This window comes from Pithys albifrons, chromosome 14 (assembly GCF_047495875.1).
Source record: "Pithys albifrons albifrons isolate INPA30051 chromosome 14, PitAlb_v1, whole genome shotgun sequence".
In the NCBI taxonomy this organism is placed as follows: Eukaryota; Metazoa; Chordata; class Aves; order Passeriformes; family Thamnophilidae; genus Pithys; species Pithys albifrons.
In genome coordinates this window covers 20531962-20545727 of record NC_092471.1, presented here as the reverse complement: position 1 = coordinate 20545727, position 13766 = coordinate 20531962, and the positions used below count along the sequence as shown (strand labels likewise).

At 55.3% G+C, this 13766-nt stretch overlaps 1 protein-coding gene across 1 annotated transcript; it reads left to right on the top strand.

Annotated features, from left to right (window-relative positions):
- On the top strand, positions 1 to 10465 carry LOC139678377 (uncharacterized). Its single transcript, XM_071569160.1, has 9 exons — positions 1 to 103; positions 943 to 1056; positions 2072 to 3757; positions 4400 to 4499; positions 5082 to 5230; positions 5358 to 5470; positions 6766 to 6855; positions 8422 to 8544; positions 9089 to 10465. Exons 1-9 carry the CDS (start codon positions 1 to 3, stop codon positions 9248 to 9250), a joined length of 2640 nt encoding a protein of 879 aa, XP_071425261.1. The 3' UTR covers positions 9251 to 10465.
- The last annotated feature ends 3301 nt before the right edge of the window (positions 10466 to 13766 follow it).

The following is a 13766-nucleotide window of genomic DNA, read 5'->3' as shown; positions in this document are numbered from 1 at the left end:
ATGGGAGGCCAGCGGGCAGCAGTTCGGCACGGGGCGCGCACAGCCATGGGCGGCAGCGCCGGCTCTCTGCACTCCTGCATCGCGCTGCTGGGCATTGCCGCAGGTAGGCACCGCTCCTGGCACGGCCACGGCACTAACCTCCCCGGACACCCCCTTATTCCGAGGGGGCTCGAGAGGCTGTTTATCCGCCAGCTTCTCTGCCTGGGTGAAGCTTTTCGGCCCCCGCGCCTGTTTGAGCGGACAACAAAATATTTGTGTTGGCTCCGAAGTGCCGGCGTCAGGTTTTGTGCCCGTTCCGTCCTGGGGGGGAAGCGAATCCAAACTTTTTCGGAATAAATCATCTGGGTTTGGATGCACTCTCCTCCCTCTCCCTCCCCCAGCCGTTCTGTTTGTTGTGTTCACTGCCTTTCATTTGCTGCTTCTTTGTGTTTCATCTTTCTGACCCTTTGCATTTTCCAGCTGGTTTTCTGTTGGCACAAAGTGTTCGGGATTGTCTGTGTCTGTCTGCCTTTTGTGAGACTGGAATCACAGAGTTTTTACCTTTATCGGGCACTTGCCAACACTTGCATAGAATCCCAGAGGGGTTTGGGTTGGGAGGGGCTTTTAAACTCACCCAGTTCCTCCCCCTGCCATGGGCAGGGACACCTTCCAGTAGACCAGGTTGTTCCAATCCCCATCCAACCTGGCCTTGATGGAATGGGACATCCACAGCCTCTCTGGGCAACCTGAAATGATTCATTTCAAGCTTCTTAAAACTCAGCACCAAGAAAGGAGCCAGACCTTGGGCCCAAACCATGTTACAACACTGCCCCAGCTCTTTATTTGCAGCTCTTGCCCTGTTATTTTCCCTCTCTTCCCTGCTCTGTCCACTCTGGTTCTCTCCTGGTTTTTTAGGCCAGGTTTACAAGCTCCTTCTCCTTTCCCACCTCCCTTTTCCCACAGGATCTCTCCTGCTGGCTGTGCATTTCTACAGTTCACCCAGAGCAGCCCCTCTGATCCCCAGCACAGCTCTTGGAGTCCTTCTGCTCATCTTATCAGCCCTTTTGGCCTATGCAGGTAAGATTTGGAGGGTGGCAAGTTCAAGGCCTCCCCTTTCCACAGCTTTGCATGTGCTGGGGCTGCTTTGCCAACAGGTTTGTACAACCCACAGCAGCCCCATGGACCACTGAGCCCTTTTCCCAGAGCAGCTGTGGCTGCCCCATCCCTGGGAGTGTCCCAGGCCAGGCTGGACAGGGCTTGGAGCAGCCTGGGCTGGTGGGAGGTGTCCCTGCCCATGGCAGGGGGTGGCACTGGATGGGCTTTGAGGTCCCTTCCAACCCAAACCATTCTGTGATTCTATGTCAGCACAGCAAATTTTTCCTGTATAGGCAAGAGAAGAAATCAATGGTTGTTTTAAATAAGGATCCCTGAGAGTTTTAACACCCTGAATATGTGATTTCTGTAAAAAACACTCCCGGGATTCTGAGAGTGCTTTCAGCATCCGTGGGCTGAAATGTCCATGTGTAAATGCCAAGAGATGGACTCATCTGAGAGAAAACATCACTCCCTGTAGCAGAGTCCACACTTTTTAGAATGTGTTTTGAATTATTTCTCCTGATTAACTCGGAGTAACGAGGACATTAAATCAGAGAATCATGGAGTTGTTGGAAAAGACCTTTAAGACCATGAAGTCCAACCATCAACCAGCACCCACCATTACCCATGTCCTCAAGTGCCACATCCACATGTTTTTTGAACACTTCAAGGGATGGGGACTCCACCAGTTCCCTGGGCAGCTGTGCCAGTGCTGGACAACCCTTTGAACCTAAACCTCCCCTGGTGCAACTTGAGGCTGTTTCTCTCACCCTGTCGCTTGTTCTCTGGGAGAAGAGTCCAACACCCACCTCACTCCAACCTCCTCCCAGAGAGTTGTGGAGAGTGAGAAGGTCCCCCCGAGCCTCCTTTTCTCCAGGAGAAACCTCGCCCCACACAGGACCTGCACAGCTCCATGTCAGCACCGGGATCACACTCCCCACCTCTCCCCACATCCTGCTGCCTGGAAATCACAGCCCTGCTGTCCTTTGCTCCGCAGGGATCCGGAGGAGCCCCGGGAATGCCTCCCTGCTGCTGCCCCTGTGCCTGAGCGTGTCGGTGGCGTGGTGTGGCTACGGCGCCACCTTCGTCCTGGCGGGGCAGGGTGTGCTGTGCCACTCCGGTGACCTGCGCGACGCCGCGGTGCCCGGCCTGGCCACCTCCGCCCTGGCACTGCTGCTGGTGGCCGTGGTGGGGTTGCTGTGCAGAGAGCCCGTCCTGGCCGTGCTCTCTGCCGCCCTTTCCCTCGCCAGCACCCACGACGTGGCCGCCCGGCACAGCTCCACGCTGGGCCCCTCCGCTGTCGCTTGCAGTTACCTCCTTGTCTGCATGGTGGGTGGGTACTTTGCTCTGGGCAGGAGCCTCTATTTCCTGACCAAGGGCAGAGTTGCCCTCCCTGGCACGGAGCTGGCCAAGCAGAAGGCCCGGGAGCAGCCCCAAGGCAGCGGTGGCAGCACGAACCCCTTTGCAGCAGTGGGGCTGATCCTCAACATGCTGTGTGCTGGTGTGTTTGGCTGCAGGCTCCTGGGCATCACCAACCAGCTGTTTGTGGGCCAAGTGCCCTGGCTGTGGGCAGCTGGTGTCTACCAGATTGGCATCTGCATCTTATCCTACCGTGCAATGGATGTTCTGATGGCCACATCCTTCGGATTCACTTCCATCCTCAAATTTGCAGGAGGCTACTGCCTTCTGTCCCCAGCCTGGCAGCCAGAGGAGCCCTCTGTGCCCACCCCAGTCCTGGTGGTTTTCTCTGTTCTTTTTGCTGTCTTGGCTCTTTTTCTCACTCTCAAGAGCCCCCTGGATGGCCTGTACTTGCTGCTTTATGTGGCCTCCTGCATTGCCTTGGCTTGCCATCCCAGGGGCTTTTTTGGAGCTGCCCCTCAAGGTGTGGCCGTGGCCATTTTTGGGGCCTCAGCCCTGGTGACCCTGATTCACCTGTACAATGGGAAAGCAGGTGCCAAGGTGCCCACAGGGGAGGGGGCTGTGAAGGCCCTACTCGCTCACAGCAGTTTCCTGAAGCTCCGTGAGGGGCCAGACCTTCACGCTCCATACCTGGGCTACTCCAAGTATGCAGATGCAGAGGTGCTTGCCTTTGCCTGCAGTGTCCTGGCTTCTTTTGCTCTGACAACCACAGGAGACCCCCAGGCTCCCCTTGCTGCCGTTGTCATTCCATGGGTAGTGGTGGCTGGTGGGATCCTGAAGCTTCTGGGGGGCTCAGTGGCCTTTGCCCGGGGTAAGACCCTGGAGAGCAGTGCCTTCATCCTCTACGCTGTCATGTGGATCATCTGGGGCTTGGCACGGTATGGTGGCCTCTGTGACACCACCAGAAGTTTCCATGCAGCAGTGGGCATCGTTGCTTTCATGCTCTTCAATGGCTTCGTTGTCTTCTGCACGCTCTTCCTCAACATCACCTGGTTCTTTTACTCACTCACGTTCATGCTCGTGGCTCTCAGCTTCTTCCTGGAGGCCATCCAGGCTCTTCCTGCCGGCTACGACCTCGCTGCCACCCTCTCCTTTGGGCTGGTCAGCTTCTACTGCTTCCTGTCTGCCCTTTCCAGCAGCATCCTGGAGGGTCCCTGCTTGCCCATGGGTGGCCCTGTGGTGCAGCTTGGTGGTGTGGGGGCAGGAATGACCAAGTGCCTTCACCTGCCCGCCAGGAAAGCGTCCTCAGTCAGGAGAATTGCAGGTAAGGGGGGAGCAAAGGGCACAGTGGGTGGGGTGGGGGGGAAATTCTGGGTAAACTCCTAGCAGGGCACTATTTAAAGGACTTTGGTCCAGTCATGGAATGCCAGAGTGGTCTGGGTTGGAAAGGACCTTAAAGCTCATCCCATTCCACCCCTTGCCATGGGCAGGGACACCTTCCACTGGAAGAGGTTGATCCAAACCCCGTCCAACCTGGCCTTGATGTGGAAACCAGGATAATCTGGTGGCATTTTGGTGAAGTGGGCCGAGTTACAGGAGTAATTATCTGAGTTTAGCAGCAAATTCTCTCCTGCATCATCTCCCTGCTCAGCCACTCTGAGCTCCATGAGTGCTCCAGGCTGGGGCTGCCACTGTCAGCTCTGTCTGGACCGAGCAGGGTGAGTGCCTGCTGCCTGCTCTCCACAGGGCTGAGTAACTTCTGGCCCCCAGGAACATGGCCCAGAACTCCCCCAAACGCCAGATCTCCCCTTGGCTGAGCTCTGGGAAAGTGCCCTGTCAGAGGAAAGGCTTTGGTAGTTGGGAAAAGGAGAGGAGAGCGTGGAACTGGCTGTTTTGGCTGTGACAGCCCTTCTGTGGGAATCTCAGCCCCTCCCTCAGGGGTTGTGCCCCGTTCACGTGCCCACAGATATCCTGAGGAGCGGAGGGACCTGTGGCATCCCCACGGACACCGTGTACGTGCTCGTGGCCGCCTGCAACCGCCCCGATGCCGTGGAGAAAGCTCACAGGTCAGTCCCTGCCTGGGCTAAAGAGGCTTCTAGAACTCAGGGTGCCACTGGGTGCTGGCTACAGCAGAGGTGAAGAGCAAGGGAGCTCAGCCTTGGTGGGGACAGCAAGGTGGGGAGAAGATCCAGGTGAGGGAAGGAGAGAATTGAACTGTAAGTGTCTTCCAGGACACCAAAGGCTCCTTTGCAACCGGGTCATGACAAGAAGCCCAAAGGGTGGCAGATGGGGCAGGGGGTTCTTGTACATCACAGCAAAACCTCTCCTGTGACACCAGGCTCTTGCTTTGGTTTTGTGAGCAGCTGGGACCCCTCACATTGGTGGGGTTTCCTCAGAACTTGGGATTTCCACCCATCACTAACCAGACCTGGATTTGGAGGAGACATTCCTGCTCGGGAATAGTCATTCATGTCCCTTCCTGTCAGGCCATCTGTTGAACAGTCCTATTTTTAGTACAGGCTGGTGGCCTGGGGCAGAGCCTTCACAGCTTGTCTTAGCTCTGGATCTCACCAACACAGTTTCCTTTTCAGCTGGAAGTTAAACCTCCATCTCACTTCCAGGCTCCTCTTTCCTCACCTCTTTTCCAGGTCGAAGCGCCAGGCTCAGGATCGCCCCATGTCCCTCTGGATTTCCAGCCTGAAGCAACTGGAACCTGCCAAGCATTTGTTCAGTCCCCTCCTCTGGGACTTCATGGAGGCTGCCTGGCCATCTCCAATCAGCCTGGTGGTTCCCAGAGGTGAGGAAATGCTCTGAACTCCAAGTTCTCTGGAGAGCTTTGGCTTGGAAACTCCATCCCAGTTCCTGGTAAGCTCATTGTGTTTGGATTGATGCACCCCCCTGAGTGCCACATGACCCTCCTGCAGGTGAGTGGGTGGAGTTCCTGGGCATGAAGGACTCTGCCAAGTACGTTGGGACCCCCCGGAGCGTCGCCATCCGCATCCCTGACTGCTCTGTCACCACACACCTCATCGACCAGGTGAGTGCCACGGCGGGCTCAGCTCCTCACCCAGCAGGGCTGGTGAGTGCCACAGCGGGCTCAGCTCCTCACTCAGCAGAGCTGGTGAGTGCCATGGTGGGCTCAGCTCCTCACCCAGCAGGGCTGGTGAGTGCCATGGAGGGCTCAGCTCCTCACCCAGCAGGGCTGGTGAGTGCCATGGAGGGCTCAGCTCCTCGCCCAGCAGGGCTGGTGAGTGCCATGGTGGGCTCAGCTCCTCACCCAGCAGGGCTGGTGAGTGCCATGGAGGGCTCAGCTCCTCACCCAGCAGGGCTGGTGAGTGCCACGGCGGGCTCAGCTCCTCACCCAGCAGGGCTGGTGAGTGCCACGGCGGGCTCAGCTCCTCACCCAGCAGGGCTGGTGAGTGCCACGGTGGGCTCAGCTCCTCACCCAGCACGGCTGGTGAGTGCCACAGCGGGCTCAGCTCCTCACCCAGCAGGGCTGGTGAGTGCCATGGTGGGCTCAGCTCCTCACCCAGCAGGGCTGGTGAGTGCCACGGCGGGCTCAGCTCCTCACCCAGCAGGGCTGGTGAGTGCCATGGTGGGCTCAGCTCCTCACCCAGCACGGCTGGTGAGTGCCATGGTGGGCTCAGCTCCTCACCCAGCGGGGCTGGTGAGTGCCATGGTGGGCTCAGCTCCTCACCCAGCAGGGCTGGTGAGTGCCACTGCGGGCTCAGCTCCTCACCCAGCAGGGCTGGTGAGTGCCATGGAGGGCTCAGCTCCTCACCCAGCAGGGCTGGTGAGTGCCATGGAGGGCTCAGCTCCTCACCCAGCGGGGCTGGTGAGTGCCACGGCGGGCTCAGCTCCTCACCCAGCAGGGCTGGTGAGTGCCACGGCGGGCTCAGCTCCTCACCCAGCAGGGCTGGGGTCTGCAGGCAGCTGGGAGGGGTTTCACTGCCCCAAAGAGGCTGAAAGGAACAACCACCAGGGCAGAAAGCCCCCAAATGCCATTAACAGACACTGTGTCTGCTGTCCCATCTGAGTAACTGCAGAAGGTCCAGAAAGTGGCCAGAGGAACTGTGATTCCCAGGGTGTTCTAGCACAGACATTGCAGTCTTTGGGAAACAAGATGTTATTTCATGATCCTCATCAGTAAACCCCAATTTAACTGTGTCAGACACTCCAGCACAGTTTGGTGGGACTGAAGCTGCCTACAAAGCAGGTGCCTCTGCCTCATGAGCCACACTGAGCTCTCTTTGGGGCCACAGTCACTCAGGAGGGAAGTTCTGAGCTCGAGGCACCTGCTCAGAGCTTCTATTCCCATTTTTTTGTCACCAGGTTGGGCCCATTGTGGTCACATCAGCCAACCCAACGGGAGAGGCCGACACCACCCACCACAACCAGGTGTATGCCAAGCTGGGGGACAAGGTAATGGGGGCCCTCTGCTCTCAAGGGATGTGGGGCTGGAAGGACTCAACCACTGGGTTTCCAGCAGGCAAAGCAATAGGTGGCATCAAGAATGTGGCAAAGCATCTCATTAAAAAAATCTCCTGGACATTCCTCGTGTTAGGGTCAAAGTGAAAGAGAACATTTTAAAGTACAGAACTTGGTGGGAAACCCAGAATTCTTCTGATTTGCACAGTGTAGTTTTGGCTTGGCAAGGGGAGTCTGTTCATCTTCCAGCACAGGATGACATGAGCAGTAAAACATCCCTTCTTCACTCATGGGCAATCACACCCTGGTGCCTGAACGTGCCAGGGCTCTGGCTGGCACTGGGCTGTGAGAACACTGGGGCTTCCCATCTAGAGTTGAAGCTGGTGCCAAGCTCCAAAATATTCCTGGCTTTTGGGACTTCCATACATTCTGGATGTACCATGGTCATGGACATTCATTGTCTTCAACTGGTTTGGGTTGGATCTCAGGGAAAGGCTCTTTCCCAGAGGGTGGTGGGCACTGACCAGGCTCCCCAGGGCAGTGGGCACGGCCCCAGGGCTGCCAGAGCTCCAGGAGTGTGTGGACAACGAGACAGGGTGGGATTATTGGGGTGTCTGGGCAGGGCCAGGAGTTGGATTCGATGATGGATTTCTGCAATTCTATAATTTCACCCCTAAATCCTGAGGGTTCTTCACTTTGTGTCTGTGGCAAGTGAGGGCAGTTTTAACAACTGATACAACCCTTCCACCAGTAACTCCTCACAAACCTGGATTTAGACCACTGTTTTTCATGGATGGCACTTCTTCCAAGCTCCTCAGCTGGTGTGACCTGTCTTTGCTGAGTTGCTGCCCTGACCCCCACAGACCCTCCTCTGCCTTGGCTTTGAAGTTCCTTCATTCCATGGTCAGCCCTTGGTGTCGCTGTGGTGGGGTGGGAAGGGGCAGTATTGCCTTGGGGAATAATCCCTTGCCGTTGAGAGGGGGAACTTCTATTTCCCAAGTGCCTGAGGGGAATCTGGTGTGGGAATCACAGGCTGTTCTGAGCTGGAAGGGACCCACAAGGATCATCCAGTCCAACCCTTCAGTCAATGGCCCACCCAGGGGATTGAACCCATGACCTTGGCATTGTTACAACCAAGTTTGAACCAACTGAGCTGATCTCAGGGCCATGTAAGCAGCTCGTTAACATCCCAGAACCTTCCAGGTTGCAAACGCCAGGGAAGAAAGGCAAGGCAGAAGGAGCTCCTGAAGCACAGACTTGCTGGATGCTGAGGGGTAGAGCTGGGAGGGTAACACAGCTAGGAGGGAGACACAGAGTGGAGGAAGAGTTAACTGTGCCTCAGTCACACATCCTGCCTCCCTCCCACATGCTCAAAGAAAATACAGGAGTAAAGAGAGAATCACAGAAATCCCAGACTGTTCTGAGCTGGAAGAACCCACAAGGATCATCCAGTCCAACCCTTCAGTCAGTGGCCCACCCAGGGGATTGAACCCATGACCTTGGCATTGTTACAGCCAAGTTTGAACCAGCTGAGCTGATCTCAGGGTTCCTGCTCTTCAGGTGGATGCAGTGCTGTGTGATGGGCCTTCCCCAGAGAACGTTGCCTCCACCGTGGTGGACTGCACCGGCATCGACAGCGGGAACATTGGCTTCTTCAGAGTGGGCATCATCCCCAAGTCTCAGGTGAGCTTCATCTGGGCTTGGCTTCTACTCCCTTTCTCCATCACGTGGGTTTCAGGCTGAGGGTTTCCCAAGGGGATGAAGAAATCTCTGATAGCATGAGGAGTTCTCAGAGGGTGGTGTGAAAGGGAAGAGCAGAGCTCCACGTTGCTCTGTCCTGCTCCTGCTCCAGACCATCATCACTCCTCTCTGTGCTGGGCACGGGGCTGGGGGATGTGCAAGACTGACTTATTCATGGAAAGAGCTCCAAGATCCAAGGGACCTCCATGTCACCTTCCAGAGAGCTTCTCACCCTTCCCAGAGACCCCTGAGCAGGCAGAAATGAGTGTAATCCCAAACCTGAGCCCACGCACGTAGGTTGAAAGAGAAGATCTAGCTGAAGATGTCCTTACTCAGGGCAGGAAGTCGTCCAAGAGGACCTCTGAAGATGTCCCTGCCAATGGCAGGAAGTTGGCCAAGATGACCTTTAAAGTTCCCTTCCAACCCATGATTTTATGATGGTAACTACCAATTACCACCCCACTCACCGCTGTGTTTACTCCCCCAGGTGCTGCAGATCCTGGAGCAGGTGCAGAAGAGGCACAGGGTGGGCCCCACCAGTGGCCCTCACCCCACAACAGGCCCCCAGGAACCCACTGTGCCCAACGGGGTGGGCACGGGGCCAGCACAGGCCCCTGATGGTGGTTGGGAGAGCCACACTCGCCTCTGACTCCACCAGCTCCAGCAGCTCTGTGGGAAACCACCTGCTGGAAATGTCCTCTCAGCCAAAGTGGGGACTGGGAGAGGCTTCCAGTGAGGGGGTGACTCATCCATCTGCCTCTGGACACTGCTCAAATATCCCAGTGCGGCGCTGACGGACCAACCACAGCCCCCAGGAGGAAAATTTTCACTGGAGGACTCTGCCAGCTCTCCCTGCAGGGCAGACGTGGCCAAGGAGGGGTTGGTTTGGTGGCAGGGTGGCCCAGAGAAGCAGAGCTTTGTTCCTTTCACTGCGAGGGGACTCCTTCAGGCTGGGGCTTGGAGGGAGGAGAAATACTTTGGAATTCCACGGTGGGGGGAAAACACTGCACAAAACTTGAATCACATGGTCATTTAGGTGGGAAAAGACCTTCCAAGTCAGCAGGTTCAGCTGCTCCCCCAGCACCACCAACCCACGTCCCCAAGGGCCACATGAGGTGGGAGAGGGAGGAGGGGAGGTGTGCTTGGGTGCCTTGCTGTGCACTCAGTGGACTTGCTGGAATAGGGGAGGCAAAGGGTGGGCTCAGGAGCTGGGGGTGTCTTCTGCCATGGCCTCTGCAGAATGGAGGCCACCCACCTGGACCTCCACTTGGGAGCCTTTCCTCTGCTGGGAGAAGCCAGCAGTGCAAGCAATGCCATTACCTGAGGTGCCTTTTGCTGTATTTCAGTCAGGGAGCAGTGACTGCTCTCTGACTCCAATGACATATCCTTAGAGGTGCTGGAGAACTCGGGAAGAGCCTCCCTTCCCATGCTGTGTTGAGTGTGAATTCCAGGAGAGCAGTCTCCCAGTGCTGGAGGAGGCCAGGAGCTGGTCTCTTGCCTTTCAGCCCAACTGTTCCCATCTCATGGCACGTTTCCTTCCAGAGTGCAGATTTCACAGGATCAGAGCAAGGAATTCCAGCCACTCCAGGCAGTCATTTGTCTTCACCAGGGGCCCAATTTCTCTGCAAACTCATGAAATGTGAGGAATAAAGCAGAGGAGTTGGAGATGTGATGGGATGGCTCCTGTGGCTGGAGCGTTTGGGATGGGAGGATACAGATTTTTGGGGAGGACAAGAAGAAATTGGGTGCAAGGTGGGAGGTGCTGACCAGGAGGAGGTGGAAGTTGTTCCAAAACCACCTTGGCAGACACTGTGGGGCTGTGCAGTCACTGCCTTGTTTCTCCTCCAAAAACTGCTGATCTTATTCTTACCTGACTCAGGTGCAAGGTGCTGATCAAGCTCCAGCTGAAACCAGGGCATTGATCCCTTGGTTTCTCCTGGAGTCGTGCTGGAATTTAAGGACAAATGCTGTGCAGTCAGAGGAGCTCAACCTCCACAAACTCCAGCCAAACCAGGTCTTCTCAGCTTGTTCTCACAGAGCTGGCTCTCTTCCTGCAGAGAAAATTCCAGATAATTCCGTTTGTTCCATAATATTGCTGGTCTACTTCCTGTATCTCCTTGGAGTTTATTAAAACTGCTTTTGAAAAAGCAATAAAGTATTTTCAATGAACAGGAACCACCCAGGGCTGTGCAACCATCTGTGGCCAGGACTTGGCCAAAGCCTGGGGGGTCAGTGGGCTCTGGGTGTCTGAGTGTTGGGGTTCCTGGCCATGAAGGATCCAAAAAGGATCTTGGGAGAGGATCAAAGAGTGATAATTCCCAAGGTGGGGAAGAGGAGGGAGGGAGAAAACCCCTGGTCCCAGCTGATGAGCTCAGAGACACCAGGGCTGAATTTCATCCCTTAACTCAGTTCAGAAAAACCAAACTCTGAGGGGATGTGGAGAGAGGTGTGAATGTGGAGAGGACCTGCAGCATTTTGGTGGGGAAACCAGTCCTGGCTTGAATCTGCTGCAAATAATGATGAGTTTTGGTGTGAGAAGTGGCTTCAAACAATGGGTTCTTCACTTGGTGCCTCACCTGGGCCTGTTTTCCTCTTTCTCTCCACAGTGCTTGTTTGTCCCTCCCAGAAGATGTTGATGGCAGTGTCAGGACGTTGGGGGAACCATTTCTCCCTTTGCTGAGGGAAGACAAGGAGATATTTCATGCAAGGTTTGATTCTCCCCCACCCACAGCTCTCTCCTGTGCCAGCAAAGCAGGAAGAAATTTAGGGAGGAAGGGATTTAAAAGGGATCTTTCAGTTCAATCAAGGCAAGAAAATAGTTCTATTTTCACAGTTTTCCCAGCATTTAAGGGGAAGCAAAATGTTTTTAAAAAGAAGTAGAGAGAGGGAAAAAAAAAGCTGCTGTTCTAAATGGCAGATCCAAAACACTTCAGTCAGAAAGGGCTGAGATAAACACTGGAGTATTTTGGTACCAAAAAATCCATTTTGAGGTGTGGACAAAAGGGTTTTTATCACTCTAAAAGTGGAGGTTATGGTCAAAAAAGGGTGTCCAGATCTCCTCAAGGGAGATTCTCACTGAGCCCTCCTGATGCTGCTCCTCTCCTGCCCTGCTCAAGGGGAAGGAGTCGCTCCATGGATGGTTCCAGCTGAGAGGGACAGAGGGAATGTGGGTGCTCACACCTCCCTCACAGGAGGAGTTTGAAGGGACTGGGGACAACCAGAGAATTCAGAGAAACCAATTTTGGTGGCATTGTCAACGTCTTGGAGGCCTCTGGGCCTGAAAGGTCACCCTGGGAGACAAAACAACCTCCTGAATGGGCCTCTTTGTGCCGTGGCCAACGCTCCAATCCCACTGGGGCTGGAAGCAACCCAGGAAGGAGGGCTGGCCCACCTTGATTGTGCTCCTTGTGCAGTCTAGACATCTGTGTCAATGGAAAGGGAGGGGAAAAAAAAGAATGGAAAATGAGTGTGCTTTGCAGGCTCAGGAAAAAGCAGCTCAGCCTCCTGAGAATAGCCTGGAACAGGAACTGACTCAGGGCCGTCCGCGTGGGCGACCAGGGTGGGCCTGGCACCAGGGTGGGCACGGAGGGAGGGCGGCATCACAGCGGGGTGAAACCACCCCAGCAGGACCTCGGAGACGTGGGCAGGGGCAGGAATATCCCTGGAGCACCCCCAGCCCACGGGAACCCAGGAACTGGCAGCTCTTGGGCGGTGTAAGGGTTGCACTCGATGGCCATAGAGGTCTTCTCCAGTCTAAACAATTCTCTGACTCTGTGGCCCCTTCTTGTCTTTGGGTCTTGCTCCTGAAACAGAAGAGTCAAAGTCCAGCTTGGGATGACACATGGGGTGGAGGAAAAGGCAGGAACAAAGTCCTGCTGGGCTGGATGATCCTCACTCAAAGCGAAATGCCTTGACCTTGGCCCTGTTGAGGACCACGGCCCCCAGTGGGAAGTGGAAATGGCCAAAGAGGTGCAGAAATAAAGAAGGAGTAAGGCAGGAGAAGTCATGGACCCTTGTTGTTGTTTTGGGAGTGAAGAAGAAACCAAGTCCAGAAGGTGGCAGTGACAGTTGGACTTGATGGTCTTTGAGGTCTTTTCCAGCTTCAACAAGTCCATGATTCCAGGACCACTGGGACACAGGACAGAGGCCCCTTGGCCACTGAAACAGCTGAGGAGGGGTTTCCACAGCCATGTTTAATGTTGGTTTTGTTCTCAACCTCCTTTCCATCTCTGCATCTCCAAAGACACAGCAAGGGGTGAGTCAAGGGAAGGAGAGGGCCTTGTCCATGTCTAATCCTCTAATATGAAGCAGAGCAGCCTGGGGGGATTCTTACCTGAGCACCCTGGGCTGGTGGGAGGTGTCCCTGCCCATGGCAGGGTTGGCACTGGGTGGGCTCTGAGGTGCCTCCAGCCCAAACCATCCTGTGGCACCCGAGGATGGGCCTTACACAGCAGGTGGAGCATCCTCTGAGGTCACCTTGTCTGTGGTGCCACAGATTTTGGAGGCTTTTGGAACAATTCCTTCTGTCTCCCACCAGACCTTGGGGGAAGGATAAGAGTTGGGAAGGAAGGATAAGAGTTGGGAAGGAAGGGGGGTGTGTGTACAGTGAGCACTCGACATGGGTTTGTTTTGCCTGTTGCTCTGCCCAAAATTGTGTTTAAATTGATGCAATTCAAATGCAGCAGTTTTGGCCTCACTGCCTTTCCCTGACTCATAAAATCATCTGACAAATAAAATTACTGGATCAATCAATAAAACAAAACCCTCCAAGAAGCAGGAAGGAGACAGGTATGGGCAGAGCAGACCCCAAAGCAGACAGAACAACCCTTGGGTCAGCTCTGGGAAGGGAGTCACCCTCTCCTGGGACCTGCTGGCCTTATTTTTAGATGGTTGAAAGGTGCCAGCTGAGAGTCCAGGCAGGAGGACAAGTTGGTTTTCTGTGCAGAGACAGGGATGGAAATTCAGTTCCCTGAGAAGTTAAACCAACCAAATGTTGCTTTCCTGAGGAAGGAGCCACCTCAGGCACTGGAGACCTGGAGGTGCAAGAGGGTGTGCTGTGACCCTGCAGGTGCCTTGGGCACAGAATGGGCCTGTCCATGGAGGGCTGGATGGTCCTGCCTTGGCATTCCCCTCACAGGCTCCAGCACCTCTCCTGGGGCAGAGAT

Coding starts and splice junctions, on each gene's coding strand:
- LOC139678377 (XM_071569160.1), top strand. CDS start 1: ATGGGAGGCCAGCGGGCAGCAGTTCGGCACGGGGCGCGCACAGCCATG. Junction 104..942: donor GCTGCTGGGCATTGCCGCAG/GTAGGCACCGCT, acceptor CTTTTCCCACAG/GATCTCTCCTGCTGGCTGTG. Junction 4,500..5,081: donor GCCGTGGAGAAAGCTCACAG/GTCAGTCCCTGC, acceptor CCTCTTTTCCAG/GTCGAAGCGCCAGGCTCAGG.